The 16,124-nt window shown below is 41.3% G+C and overlaps 1 protein-coding gene across 2 annotated transcripts in view; it reads right to left on the bottom strand.

Moving 5' to 3' along the window:
• The window catches only part of SLC16A10 (solute carrier family 16 member 10), a 127,658-nt gene that overhangs the window by 20,828 nt on the left and 90,706 nt on the right, over window positions 1-16,124 (bottom strand). The window contains exon 4 of one of the 2 annotated variants that reach the window (XM_023650933.2): window positions 1,063-1,206. The exons of the other annotated variant lie outside the window; for it this stretch is intronic. Coding sequence (XP_023506701.1) covers window positions 1,063-1,206 — 144 coding nt within the window. The remainder of the gene's footprint in view (window positions 1-1,062; window positions 1,207-16,124) is intronic. 2 annotated transcript variants of the gene reach the window in all.

Genomic DNA, 16,124 nt, shown 5'->3' with positions numbered 1-16,124 from the left:
CTCTATGGAGCTGCCTATTCTGGACATTTCATAGAATTGGAACCATACGATATGTGGCCTTTTGTGATTATCTCACCTCTTGCCTCCTCCTCCACTTCATTCTACCCTTCACAGTTACTGGATTAAGCTTTATAAGATACAACCCATGTCATGTCGCTCTCTTGCTTAAAATCCTTTAATGGCTCCTGGTAGATTTCAGGATAGAGTTCATCCTCTTTTGTGCTCTTAAAGGCCATTCCCAACCTGGCTCCTGCCTACCCACCCCAGCCAATCAACCTATTCTCTTTTTATTCTGCTCAAGCATTCAGTTTCCAAGATATAACATACGATGTTGCACCTCTGTCTCTTTGCCAGTGTGGTTTCCTCTGCTTGGGACACCCTTCTCTGTCTTCCTTATCTATCTAACTACTGCTTACCTCTTAACACCCCACCAGCTCAGGAAGCCTGCTCAGACCCTCACTAGTGATTCAGATGCTTGGCGCCTATGTTTCTATGGCGCCCATCTAGATACCCATCATTCCATGTGCTGCAACACTGTTTTATCTGTCTCCCCATGAGACCATTAACTACTGAGGGCACAGATCCTGTTTTATCTGCAGCATTTAGCACACTGTCTGGCATGGAGGAGTCACTTAAATACTTGTCTAATGAGTGTCAATATGCTCTTGGAATTGGCATTTGTTTAGTGCACACCTCACAACACCCAGGAGGCAATTTGCAATAAAGAAGTTCAAAAGATACACACCCCCTCGAATTTCACAAGATATTGAAAAAGGCACATGACTATGAGAACTATGCCAAAAATAAAACATTCCTCTTAGAAAAAGCAATGGGCAAAAAACATTTTGGTTTGGTGGAGTTCTATGACAAAACAGAGAAGATTGTTGTTTGATCACCAATTTCTCATGTTGAAAACCCAAAACCCGTAACTGATTTTGCCCTTGAAAAATGTGCTTATAGAAGTTAGGTTCTAGAAAATAGTTCTCATTTTTTATGGAAGAATTTATAGAGCCTTAGGCAATAAGGATAATTTTTCTGGGGAAAAAAGGCTTACGACAGTACCTGTAGGTAAACTTTCTTCACGCCAGGCACATAGTCTGCAATCCGGCCGAAGAGCAGCCGTCCAACTCCTGAAGTGATGCCGATGCACATGAGAACCACCTCTTTGTTTTTTCCATTTTCAAATCTTTCATTGACATGTTTCATCTGTAGACCAAAGAGAAAGGAGCCACTCTACTAAATATGGTGGGAAACTTGACAAGTTTTGAGACTGTACAAATGCCTTTGTGTCTCTACAATGCTGTGGACTCTCACTCCCTTCCAAATTCAAATATTTATAAAATTTCCTGTGATAATTTTTCAGAAGAGCATATGAAGAAAAGCTAACATGACTTAGCTTGCATAAAAGAAATAGGAATTTGTATAAGATAAGGTTTTGAAGGCAACGTGACCAGGCAGATGTTATATCGGATGACAAAACAGGCAGCTCAGCACCAGCTGTCTGACATGAGCTTTGCTCCCACAGCCCTGCGGTCACGGTTTGCCACGCCTTTCTTAGCAGTTCCATGTTCTCAGTGATCACTTATCTGTGCTGATGGCAAGGAGAAAAAGCATGTCTGTACTCCCACGGCTTTCTCTGAAATCAATGAGATGTTATAACAAAAACAAACGGTTGTTTCAAACAGTCAGACTCACTGCCCCCGACACCAAACACTGGCCTGCATTCTGGAAGCCTGCAAAGCCAATTTCCCAGCAAGCTCAGTGGCCCAGATGTTTCCCACGTGGCACTAGCAGCCTTTCTGTATGACATCTCCTTGAGACTTCCATTCCCCATGTTTAAGCCCATTTCGATATGCCAACACCATAGTATCTATCTTTTCCCTTTCAAAACTGGTAACTGTTCTCCCTAAGATCTGTATTCTCACTCTGGTCCAGAATAATCCTCCTAAATACTGCTTTAATCTCATCAATCCTAAATACTGCTTTAATCTCATCAATTATTCATCAGTTGCCCATTGGCTACATTTATATTCCTTAGTTTGATATTAAAAGCCCTCCATAATCTGTCACTAGTCTATCTTTGTACCTTTATTACCTACTGATCCTTGACTCTAGTAGCAAACTCAAATGTCTAAAGGACCCAGGCAAATAGCATAAAGGAATAAAACAGACTTACTGGAGAGAGGGAGCATACCCTTCAGTTGATTATTACCATATAGGGCCACTGGTGTTGCCAAGTCTACCTCCCAGCCTCCCTTTTATTTTAAGGAGAAGTCAGAAATCTGGATTTCCCTGTGGAAATGTTGGCGCCTCACTTAAATGTGGAACACTGCATGATCCAACCCCATGCAAGCCAATCATAGCATGCCTGCAAACTGCATTAGGCCGGCTCTGATCTCAGCCTAATGCCATCTGGCCTAGCAGGACAGATTTACTCACAGTGTCGCTTAAACATGTCTGCTATGTCCTCACCTCTCTATGTTTCTGCTGTCTCTTCTACCTTCTTTGGCTTTCTAAATCTTACCCATTCTTTAAGACTCTGCTTAAATCCCACTTTTCCTATAAAGCTGTCCTTGACTACCTCAGCCTTACATCCCCTTCTTGTTACTGCCTCAAGTTTTCACTGGCACCTTAAGTGTTGAGTGTTCCTACCCAGCCTTTCTAGCTTCTAACTCTACACATTCTGTTGAGTAAACTCTTCCATGTCAAACTAGACAGAGCTACCTGCCTGTTGCAAAGGCATCTCAAAGTCAGTACGCCCCATGCCAAACTCATCTCCCCTTACAACCTGCCCTGCCTCCATCTCAGTGAGCACGACTACTATTGGCTCAGCTACCCAAGGCAGAAACCCGATAACCATCCTACTCCCTTACTCCCTCTCCCTCTCTTCAAATCCAGTAGTCAACACCAAGTTCTGACCATTTTACCTCCTACGTCTCACTCACACACTTCCTTTGGTCCATGGTCCCTGGGGTTTTAGTTCGGGTTCTTACCACTCCTCACTGGGCTTATCACTGCAGCCCTTCTAACATGCTTCTTGCTTGAGCCCCTACTCCTCAATCTCTAATGAGACCGCCAAATTAAGTTCAAAATTAAAAATAACACTTCTCTGTTTAAGATCCTTCTATGGCTCCCATAGCCTCCAGGGTAAAGCTCAGTCTCTGGTTTGACAGGTAAAGGCTTCCTGCTTTGCTACGCCAGCCCCACTCCAGCTGCCTCCTTACACGCATGGCGTTAACACTGTGCTGTCTAATATGGTAGCTACAAGCCACGGTGGGCTGGTGAGCACTTTGGACTGGGGCTAATTCAAACTGAGATGTGCTATGAGTATAAAATACACAGCAAATTTAGAAGCCTTAGTGGGAAAAAAGCACGCAAATATCTCATTAATAATTTTAAAATATTGATTCCATGTTGAAAGAGTATTTTGGCTATCTTGATTGAATAAAATATGAAACTAATTTGTGTGGGTTTTTTTTTTTTTTACTATTGCTGAAAAAATAAGACAGATGTTGATGAGGGTGACTTCAAACTGGCTCATTCCTCCAGGCCCTTATCACTCCCCGTCAGGTGAGATTAGACAAGGTAGAAAGAGATGGATTCCAGTTCAATTCTGAAGAAAATGAATAACCTGGTCTAAGGCAGATGGGATATAATTATGTGTATTCATCAGCTTTACTTAGAATCTGAATCCAGACTCTAATATAATAATCCACTTCAGTAAGCACCCAAAGGATCTATTCTAACTTTTTAAAAGACATTCTTTAGTATTCAAAAAAGACTGAATTTATCAGGCATTCTTTTGATGAAACTAAGAACACCTGCCTGCCAAATTGCTATTATCCTTTATTAGTGGTTTATTTTTTCCCCTGCTCTACTTTATAATCCTAAAAAGGAATAATAAGGTGAAATGTTTTGTGTCTTTTGAAAGAGGGTAAATTAGGTAAATTCAAATTATGCCTAAGTGGAAACTTAGTTCTTCAACCATAAGGGGCATTATTTCATTGAACTTTGTTGTTGTCATTTAAATAAAGCAAAAACTTCAGCCTCTCATACCCACTCCCCACCTTCAGCCAAAATCTGCAAACTAAAAAAGTTTTCTTGGTCAGTAAGCAAGGGCATCTGGGGGGCTGGAGAACAGAATCTGGGGCTGCTGGCTCTCTGGGTCCTAGAGGTCGCTCCTCACTGAGCAGTGTGGTCTACTCAGCCTGGCCTCCCATGGTTGCTGTCGACTGTTTTAGGAATCCCTGCCTATCTCTCATGTTCTGGAGACCGGTATGCACTTCAGTTTAGCAGAAAGCATAAATATTGAGCCAAATTGATATTTCTAATAAGGGGTTACACAGATAAAGACATGAAAATGTTGAAGAGATGTTTCCATATTTAACCTAAGTTACTTAAACCAATACAAAGCTTTTGATAGAGGCTACTATCTAAATAGGAAATAACATTTTTTTTTAAAGATTTTATTTTTTCCTTTTTCTCCTCACAGCCCCCCAGTACATAGTTGTAATATTCTTCATTGTGGGTCCTTCTAGTTGTGGCATGTGGGACGCTGCCTCAGTGTGGTTTGATAAGCAGTGCCATGTCTGTGCCCAGGATTCGAACCAACGAAATACTGGGCTGCCTGCAGCGGAGCACGGGAACTTAACCACTCGGCCACGGGGCCAGCCCTGGAAATAACATTTTGTAGAGCAGTTGTTTAAAGTAGACTTTATTTGAATGTATATGTGCCTTTAGGGCAGGAATTAGTCCTTTTTTTGAGGAAGATTATCCCTGAGCTAACATCTACTGCCAATCCTCCTCTTTTTGCTGAGGAAGACTGGCCCTGAGCTAACATCTGTGCCCATCTTCCTCTACTTTATATGTGGGACGCCTGCCACAGCATGGCTTGACAAGCGGTGCATAGGTCCATGCCCAGGATCCAAACTGGCGAACCGCAGGCCTCGGAAGTGGAGTGCAAGAACTTAACCACTGCGCCACCAAGCCAGACCCAGGAATTAGTCGTTTATTTATGTTCTCAAATATTTATTTACTCCAGAGCTGCACACTTCTTGGGGGTTGCCAGAGCCTGGCTGATTGACAGCTTGAACACTGCCTACTCCTGAAACATTTTCCATCACTCAAGCAACGACGATTTTCACTAACCACAGAAGCCGTTTTTGGATTGTGTGAAACCCTATTTATTCTTTTGTTATCCAAAGATAGCCAAGAATTTATATCCCAAAATATCTGCTCATTCTGTATCCATGGGTGGAAGAAGGAAAAAAAGGCAAACTACTTCACAGATTCTCCTTCCTCCTAACCGTCCCCACTTCAAGTAAATGGTGATACAGCCTCTCTCTATGGACGGCATGTTTCTGACCAGCCAACTGAAGGGAGAGTTTCCTCTCCCCTCACCAGATCCCAGGGGCAGATCTCTTTTTAAGAAGTCGAGGGCAGCAGCCTAAGAAAGCATTCATCTCGCTGGATTGGCCTCAGCCCTGCCTTCTCCCCTCCCCACACATGCCCTCCCCACTCTTTCAGGGGAACCACAGTGCCAGACATTTGGAGACATCAGATAGTATTCTTCCACTGAGAATCCAGACTGAGTCCTCTGGCTCTCAGAGAGTCAACTGTGAAGGAAGTCAAATGGGTGGCCATGGTATAAAACCAGCTCCAATAAAGTAAGTGGATTAAAAACTCAACCTTCTCCTAGACAAATGGTTTCACAACAGAAGAATGCCCAAGAGAAGGGAATCCCAAATCACTTTATTTACGAATCCCTGTTTGTAACGCTTGAAAGCCCTTGAAGCCCAGTGTGGTACACACCTGCAAAGCAAGGAGGTCAGTGGTCAAAAGGTCCACTAATTACCTACGGTCTTGTTTTCTAAGATTGTGTTATTTGGCCACGCCATGACGGTCATTAGCCTCAACTGGCCTTCTCTCTCACCTTTTTAAGGGGATGAGTGGGTTTTGCTTAATGTCTTTTATGTAATGTTTATATCATTTATTACTTACATGAAGCATATGATAAACTTGAGTGCAGACAAGTTAGACAAACATCCTTAGGGAACAGTAGTTAAAGAAAGGGAACCACAGGAGAATTAAAACAAAGATGACTTTGCTTCTGACGGTATACTTGAAGTTAGAGCTGTCTCGAGTACCAAGAGCTAACGAAGGCAGTGTTTCAGGGAGGCCGGGAAAGCAAGGGCAGAAACAGGCCCGAGTGCACTGCAGGCTATGGGACTAACAGAGCTACAGCTGCCTCTGCAGAACCGAGGGGAAAACCAACAATATTTATCATCCACTGCTATCGACGTTACCATGCCCTTTCAGGGATAAACAGATTCCAGGCACACAGTCATCATCTGTCCTCATTTGTGATGATTTTGATTCCCTGATCCTCTGCCGTTCTTCTTCAGATCGAACTGAAAAGAGGTGTGGGCAACAGGTAGGCACATGCTCATTTTGTCTCTAGGTGCAGAAACTCTTCTGGCCAGGCCAGGGGACCTATATCTTTACATGGTACATCTAAAAACCAGGTAATACAGCTACACAGTATTTTCAGTGACTTTGGAATTCAGAATGATTTCTGCAGCCTCCTCCTTTCCAACAGGGATACTGAGTTCAGAGCACTTTGACTCACTTGCTAGTCACTCCAGCGACGAGCTGCTTCAGCTTGTTGCCAATCGTCTGCATGCAGTTTAGAGCAATTTCTAAGAAGATATCCATTCAACATTTGAAAAGCTGTTCCATAACTCTACAAGACCATTCTGCTTGAATATACCTTTTCAAAGGTAAACTCAAAGAAAAGAGCCTGGTCCCTTTAAAAATTAGACTTACATTTGAAAGGGAGTAGAAAGCCTGCTGGAGTGGTTAATGGATAATCTCAGAATTTGTTGCAAATCAAAACTTTACTCTACCCTTTGACTTCAAAGTAAGATGAACAGAAATCTTTTGAATGGAATGAGGGTTTGTCTTGTTTATTCTTTCTTTTTTAAACACCTGTGTTTTCTCTATCTCTGTTTTTGCTAAGCAAAGGAAAGGAAGTAGGTTAAACAAGCAGGGCATTCCTTTAGGGAATTTTACAGCACTGTACACCAGTAAGCCCAGGGAGGGGATTAAAGGCGGCAGGACATAACTCCAGAGATCTGGGCACATAAAATTAAGCCCTTTACATCATTCAGTATTGAAATAGGACTTTATGGCCATTAAGATAGACATTCATTGATTAGGTCAGCCTCAAACTGTCATTTTAGCTTGTTAAATTTGATCAGCTGTCCTTTGAGAATACAACAGCTCTAAAACATGCTTGAAGTGAAACACAAAATTTCTTCGCTTGCCAACGTTTTTAAGGACTAACATCTTTAGGTATCAATTTACTAATAATATAGTTTGCTGCAACTAAACTCGCGGTGCAGGTACCAACTGCCTCCTCAGCAGCTGACCCAGAGGAGAGCTGACCTTTGGCCTAACAGGACTCTAGGAAGCATGGTAGTTGGTTCTGTTTGTTTTTTTAAATGGCCAGTCTTTCCATTGCATCAACATGGGTTTCCATGGTGTCAGTAATCACACCTGGCGCTGTGAAGACACATAAACGTCAGCACCGAGAAAAAAGGAAGGGAGAGTTTCCAGAGTGAACATTATTTAACAGCCACCAGGGAATAGAAAAAGAATTCAGAAGGAAGAAAGATGACTGATGGCTTGAAAAACCTTGGTCTAATTTTGAAAACATTTTCTAACTCTAAAAATTCTTCAAAGCCTTTGTTATCATTCCCTTTCCAGCTTTTTTTTTTTTTCAGAAAATAATTTCCCTTAGATTAAAATAAATAGTCCATCCTTGACATAGCATTATTAAGGTCAGATTAAGATTTGGCAAAATGTTCTAGAGGAATTATCAATCAAAGCCAATATGGATTTAGATGCCAGTTCAAATAACCCTGAATTTTAGAAGTTAAGATGGACTTCATTTAAAATAGAAATAAATCACTAGGATTTTTAGGTAACTTGGAATTATTTAGTGACCCTGACAATTTCTGTGCCAGATATTTCACAAATTATGAAAAATTGTTCTAGTCTTTCATGAACAATGAAGTATTTAATTTGTTGGTTTAAATTTTTATTCATTCCACCCAAATCCAAATTTGATTCTTTTTTTTTTTTTGAGGAAGATTAGCCCTGAGCTAACATCTGCCGCCAATCCTCCTCTTTTTGCTGAGGAAGACTGGCCCTGAGCTAACATCTGTGCCCATCTTCCTCCACTTTATATGTGGGACGTCTACCACAGCATGACTTCCCAAGCGGTGCCATGTCCACACCCGGGATCCGAACCGGCGAACCCCGGGCCGCTGAAGCAGAATGTGCGCACTTAACCCCTGCGCCACGGGGCTGGCCCCTCAAATTTGATTCTGATAGTTTTTTTCTTGGAGTCTCATTCTTGGCACACAGAGTCACCACTCTCTCAGACCCGTGGCTCCTGGCTGGTTTGGATCAAGACAGTGGACTGTGCACTGTTAGTCAGTGCTGTCTGTGAAGGAGATAGACTGCCTCTACTCTGGGTATCAAGGTGGCTCCGGAGGCCTCAGGCACAGCCCACAGCCTGCCTCCATGACCGACTGACCACTTCAGTATAGCACTCTGAAGATCCATGGGGTTGCAAAAGTTCCAGGAATGGGGGCTCCTGTTTGTGATTAGTGCTGTTTTGAGGCAGCATGTGTTTCCACATTTGCATTTGTTTAAAAAAAAAAAAAAAGGACATGCTCTTTTAAACTTACTCTGGATTTATCTGGTGATAAAGTCACCTATTGGCTAAATGTGCATGCAAATAAATAGACAAGTGTGGGTTATGGAGTCTAAGCAATAATTGAATTGCATGAATTTGGAAAAGTAGTCCAAAATGAACAAATGCACTCAACAACTTAAATTTTAGAAATTTAAGATAGACTTCATCTTAAAATAGGAAGGTATAATTTTTCAGAAAGTATTATTTAAACCACTAGGATTTGGGATAACGCTATTACTTATTCAATGACCCAGGCAATAATGTCAATAAGCCAGATATTTTGTAAATTATCAAACTTGGTTCTATTTCATCTTGAACAATGAAAGATGAGTAGACTGTTGGTTTACTGAAATTTTAATTTATTTAGTTTAAGGTTCATCTGAGTTTTGAGAGAAGCAAATTGAGCTTCTTAGTTTTGCCCTTAACTCTCGAGTGAAGAAAAATTGACCCTTCCATGAAAATTTTACCTTCTTCTAAGAGCCCATCAGACTAGTGATGTTTGTTAGAGAACTCCTTTACCAAAATCTTCTGTGCTTCTTTCTCCTCCAGTCTGTGTAAGGCATACAGGGTTGAGAAGTCTAAGAATCACCTAATTGCTAACTCCCTAGTCTCACATCAAATTCAAAAATATTTTTTATTTGAACGAAGATTAAAAATTGTTAGGATTAACTTAGATCAGTTTTCTTTCCACTGTTGTCATTTCCACATCCTTTGGAGATTGTCTACCCCAACTTTCTACCCTTACTCAAGACATAAGACTATTTCAGGGCGGGCGCCCTGGGGGATGTGATTAACATTATTTTAAACATGTTCAGTTCTGTCTTGTGATTTTACAGTGTTCATGAGGAAAAAGACCACACCCCTGTAGGAGGATAGATAAGAAGGCAGAAGGCCTGAGTGGGCTGGATTAAGGCAGGTGGCAGAGCAGAGAGAAAACTTCTGTGGACTGAGAGTAGGAAGGCCTAGGAATAGTAGGAAAAAAGTCTTTGGAGTCAAATTATGAGCTCTACTCCTGATTGAGTCTAAGATCTGGGGCATCAGCTTCCTGATCTCAAACAAATACTACATGTCGGTTCACAATTTTGGTAGTACCATCCCCTTGGGTGTGTTTTGGAAATCTGTGGCGGCTATTTTTATGTTTCTGATATAGTTGTGCCTAAGCATTACCTTTTTTTAATTAACTTTTTTATTTTAATAAAATTTATATCACATAACATTTACCATTTTAACCATTTTGTGTGTGTGTGTGTGTGTAAGGAAGACTGGCCCTGAGCTAACATATATTGCCAAACTTCCTCTTTTTGCTTGAGGAAGATTGTCGCTGAGGTAACATCTGTGTCAATCTTCCTCTATTTTATGTGGGATGCCGCCACAGCATGGCTTGACGAGCGGTGCTAGGTCCGTGCCCAGGATCTGAATCTGCAAACCCCAGGCTGCCAAAGCAGAGCGCACAAACTTAACCACTATGCCACCAGACCAGCCCCCCATTTTAACCATTTTTAAGTGTACAGTTCAGTGGCATTAGGTACATTCACCTTCTTGTGCAACCATCACCACTGTCCATCTCCAGAAATTTTTCATTTTCCCAAACTGAAACTCTATAACCATTAAACAATAACTCTCCATTTCTTCCCTTCCCCAAGCCTCTGGCAACTCCCATTCTACTTTCTGTCCCTATGAACTGGACTATTCTAGGTACCTCATCTAAGTGGAATCATACAGTATTTGACCTTTTGTGTCTGGCTTATTTCACTTAGCATAATGTCAAGTTTCATCCATCTTATAGCATGTATCTCAAGCATTACCTTTTAAGATACATATTTTTTCAAAAATTACTTCTTTTATTTCTCCTTTATGTTACAGGTGAGTCATTATAGAGTTTTTTAAAAAAAATTATGTGTACAAGTAGGCTTTATGATCTAGGAGGTTTTTTTTTTTTGAGGAAGATTAGCCCTGAGCTAACTGCTGCCCATCCTCCTCTTTTTGCTGAGGAAGACTGGCCCTGAGCTAACATCCATGCTCATCTTCCTCTACTTTATATGTGGGACGTCTACCACAGCATGACTTCCCAAGCGGTGCCATGTCTGCACTCAGGATCTGAACCGGCAAACCAAAAGCGGAATGTGCACACTTAACCGCTGTGCCACTGGGCCGGCCCCTGATCTAGGAGTGTTATTTCAGGAGAGAAAAGAAGGCACTGGGTCTGACACACTGCTCTAGATACGTGACAGGGTTGCTGTGAAGGTGAACGGGATGCAAAGGTTAGAAAGCACCTCACAAGGAAGAGGTGGGACAGGGACATGAGGACTAGGATAGGCAATCCTGATCCCAGGATTCAGAGCAGCTGAGAACTGAAGAGTAGTAAGAAGGAAGACACCTGGCAGGGAATTGTGAAAAGTCCGAGGCAGCTCCTGAGAAGTAAGAAACATGTGAAAGAAAGCCTTGTGTTCACATAAGCAGAGATACAATTAAGTAAGACAGGGATGCTTGATATGTTGAGACTATTATAATGCCTCATACATGCCATAATCAATATATGGCAGCATTCTAAATTCCACAGATGTGTGCATGGGTCAAGAGGAGTGTGGACGTCCACTAGCCTACTTGCTGGGCTGTGGTCACCCTCAGGCATCTCATTCTTCTGGAAGCATCTGGGAGAATGTACAAAGCATAGGAGGTGTTATCTCACCTCAGCAGGGCTGACTACGTACCTCTTGCTACCCATTTCCATATGTTTAAATTTCTCCACATTGAAACTAGTCTAGGTAAGGATACTCTTATTTCTATTATTTAAGCTTTAAACCACACCTTGTGACTAACTATATGCATGTGACCAGAGAAAGTCTCTAAACCAACTAACTCCTTTCCCTGTAAGATGGAGATAAAACTGTTCTCACCTTCAGTGGTTACATATTGAAGAGCAAAGAAAGAAAGAACATGAGGAATATAAAGTGCTGTTAGAATGAAAAGGAGTCATGAAAAGGGAAATTAGCAGACCTGCTGCTTCACCAGTTCAACCAACCTGTAAGCTCAGCCTGAAATCGGTCAAAAACACAAGCGCCAGGCACAAGCTAGGTGCTGGGGATGGAGCAATGAAGAGGGGGGCTCAGTCCTTTCCTGTGTGAAGTGTCCAGTCTATCTCATCTGCTTCTTTATCATTTCCTGAGGTGTCAGGACACTTCCCACAAAAGTCCCCAATGTATCTTGTAGATAAATCCACAGTTTTCATTCACCAGCCTTTCTCATACTTACATTGAATACATTATACAGTATAAGGGCCTAACAAAAATACACTACTGCTGCTTTTCAATTTAGATATTTATTTCTAAATATATTAATTTATTTCAAATTAGATATTTAAAAATGTTTGTGGATTTCTTTCTCCCCCATAAATTTGTGGTTTGGGGCCTACTTTCTCAGGATAATTTTCATACCTGAATAAACCATGTGTCAGTTCTAAAAAGTACTGTTGAATTGTCTATAAATACTTATTTTTGGCTAACTAAATATAATTTGGGACACATGGCAAACTTACTTTGCCTTACTAAAAGAAAAAGCTCTGTTTTAGTTTAATTATTTGTAAATGATTACTTTTCTAGATTACTCACGTATTAATTACGGCCTGTCCCATCATCAAGTTCCTATGCTAGTGTATTACAATTAAAAAAAACCAAACTCAAAAAAACCCCCAACTAGCTTGTTCTGATGAGAACGTTCTGTCGATATTTAACTTCACCATTAATGAGTCACAGGTGGCCAGAGAAGTAAAGATCCTCATTCATCTCACGTAGGGGAATGCTGGTGAATGCTGCCTAAGCACAAACTGATAAATGGGCAAATGTTCACTAACCTGAGTAGTCAAATTGCAGCAGATGTTGAGATCTGCAGGGAAATAAATGCAAGGTTAGAAAAGCAAGAAAAGCATAGACACCATTGAAAAAAATCTGAAAAAAGGGGGGATAAAGTGAAGGAGAGAAGATGTCTAATCATTCACGTAATAACCACATGAGAACTGAGGAATAATAGTATATTATTAAAAGATATAAATAGTGAATAAAATACCTGAAGAAAAAGCAATGCTTGCGTCCTATGCAAGAATTTTTAATTTTCAACATGCAGATTTTAATATAATACATTGGACAAAAAAATTCATTAACTGTTAGCTGGCCTTAAAGATAGAAACTAGAGAAATTCTATGTCACAGGCTTCCTGAGAGCAACAGGAAGCTGCCTTGTTTTTGTATTTTCCAAATACCTAATGCTGCCCTTCACCCACAGAAGGCATTCACTGTCACCTCCTCAAAGCGGTTTCTGGTTTCCCAAACTGAAGTCACCTCCCACCATCAACTTCCATCTCATTTTATTTTCTTCAAAGATAATATTACTATTTGAAAACTACCTTGTTTATTTATGTGTTTACTTATTTATGGAGCTCTGTGAGAGCAGAGACTACATCTGTTCTCACCGCTGTGTCCCCACACCTAGAACACTTGGGAAGCCCAACAGGTGCTCAGTGACTATCAAATGAATGGATGCTTGAATCTGTTCAACTGAGCTGTAATTAAAGGAAGTCACACACATGCAAGGGAAAAAAACAGTGACAATGGATTAACCCATTCTAATTCTATTCTAACAACACCCCTGCCACTTACTGTGCTACCATGAGCAAAATAAAACCTCTCTGATCCTCATAGTTCTTATCTATTAGTAGGAGAACTGGTATCAGTGCTGCTTTCCTCATAAAAGGTTAGCATGAGAGTGGAATCAGAAAATGTATGTATGGCAGAGGAATCCTGAGAAAGAACAAAGCCAGAAGTATCACACTTCCCAATTTCAAAGTATACTACAAAGCTATAGTAATCAAAACAGCATGGTACTGACACAAAAACAGACACGCAGATCAGTAGAACAAAATTGAGAGCCCAAAACCACACATCTATGGACAGCGAATTTTCAACAAGGGAGCCAAGAACATAAAATGGAGAAAGGAAAGTCTTTTCTTTTTTCTTTTTTTTTTTTTTAAAGATTTTACTTTTCCTTTTCTCCCCAAAGCCCCCTGGTACATAGTTGTCTATTTTTAGTTGTGGGTCCTTCTAGTTGTAGCATGTGGGATGCCGCCTCAGCATGGCCTGATGAGCGATGCCATGTCCACGCCCAGGATTCGAACTGGTGAAACCTTGGGCCACTGAAGCGGAGCACGCAAACTTAACCACTCGGCCATGGCCAGCCCTGGAAAGTCTTTTCAATAAATGATGTTGAGGTAATTGGACAGCCACATGCAAAAGAATGAAAGTAGACCATTATCTTATACCATACACAAAAATTAACTCAAAATGGATCAAAGACTTGAATGTAAGACCTGAAACCATAAAATTCCTCGAAGAAAATATAAGCAGTACACTTTTTGACATTGGTCTTAGCAGCATCCTTTCGAATACCATCTACTTAGGCAAGGGAAACAAAAGAAAAAATAAACAAATGGGACTACATCAGACTAAAGAGCTTCTGCAAGGCAAAGGAAACCATGAACATAACAAAAAGACAACCCACCAACTGGGAAAAATATTTCCAAATCATGTATCTGATAAGGGGTTAATATCCAAAATATATAAAGAACTCATACATCTCAATAACAAACAAACAACACAATTAAAAAATGGGCAAAAGATCTGAACAGACACTTTTCCAAAGAAGATAAGACGGATGGCCAACAGGCATATGAAAAGACGTTCAACATCACTAATTATTAGGGAAATGCAAATCAAAACTACAACGAGATATCACCTCATGCCTGTCAGAATGGCTGTAATTAACAAGACAAGAAATGGCAAGTGTGGGGGCCGGCCCGGTGGTGCAGTGGTTAAGTGCGCGCATTCCACTTTGGCAGCCCAGGGTTCACCGGTTTGGATCCCGGCTGCAGACATGGCACCACTTGGCAAGCCATGCTGTGGTAGGCATCCTACACATAAAGTGGAGGAAGATGGGCACAGATGTTAGCTTAGGGCCAGTCTTCCTCAGAAAAAAAGAGGAGGATTGGCAGCAGATGTTAGCTCAGGACTAATCTTCCTCAAAAAAAAAAAAAAGAAGTAACAAGTGTTGGAGAGGATGTGGAGAAAAGGGAACTCTCATACACTGCTGGTGGGAATGTAAACTGGTGCAGCCACTATGGAAAACACTATGGAGATTCCTCAAAAAATTAAGAATAGAACTACTATATGATCTAGGTATTTCACTTCTGGGTATTTATCCAAAGAACACACAAATATGTAGAGATATGTGCACCCCTATGTTCACTGCAGCATTATTCACAATGGCCAAGACTTGGAAACAACCTAAGTGCCCATCAACAGATGAATGGATTGATAAGTAAATGGCAAGCAATAGGATCTACTGGAGGATATGAGGAAGTGATTTGGCATAAAACTAATTCGGCTTGACCTTGTTTTTCCAAAAGAGCCTGACATGGACATTGAGCATGCATTGTATCTCTGCTTTTAAGCATTTGCTATGTCCCAAAGGCAAGAACAAATGCCCTTAAGATAAAGATGTAACTTCCCCCACACTGGCATTTCCTTAAGGATAAGCATCTCTCTAATTGCTGCGCTCACCTGTGACCTCCCAGCTCAAGAGCACAGACCTGCTACCTGCCGTGTCCATCACTCGCTGTGCCAACATGGCAATCTCATGACTATTGTAAAAGGGACATTCCTAACATATATGACGTATGCTCTTTGTTCCAAGACTGTCTATAATCACTCTGTACACCCCACTTCTTTGGTGACCTTCCTTCACTGGGGAAGGAAGGCCCCAGGCTAGTCCTCAGATCTGGCTCACACTCACCCCAATTTTGATTTATACATTGGTGGTGGACTATTTGCATCGATAGGATAAAGAAGATGTGGCAGGGGCCGGCCCAGTGGCGCAGCAGTTAAGTGCACATGTTCTGCTTCGGCGGCCCGGGGTTCACCAGTTCGGATCCCAGGTGCGGACATGGCACTGCTTGGCACGCCATGCTGTGGTAGGCATCCCATGTATAAAGTGGAGGAAGATGGGCACGGATATTAGCTCAGGGCCAGTCTTCCTCAGCGAAAAGAGGAGGATTGGCAGCAGATGTTAGCTCAGGGCTAATCTTCCTCAAAAAAAAAAAAAAGATATATACTACTCGTAAAAAAAGATGAAATCTTGCTATTTGCAACAACATTGATGGACCCTGAGGGTGTTACGCTGAGTGAAATAAGTCAGATGCAGAAAGTTGAATACCATATGATTTCACTCATAAGTAAAAGATAAAAACAACAACAAACACACACATAGATACAGAGATTAGACTGGTGGTTACGAGAGGGAAGTGGGGAGGGCAA

Source organism: Equus caballus, chromosome 10 (genome assembly GCF_041296265.1).
Source record: "Equus caballus isolate H_3958 breed thoroughbred chromosome 10, TB-T2T, whole genome shotgun sequence".
Classification (NCBI taxonomy): domain Eukaryota; kingdom Metazoa; phylum Chordata; class Mammalia; order Perissodactyla; family Equidae; genus Equus; species Equus caballus.
Note: the sequence above shows the minus strand (reverse complement) of the source record. Positions and strands in the feature narration are given on the sequence as shown.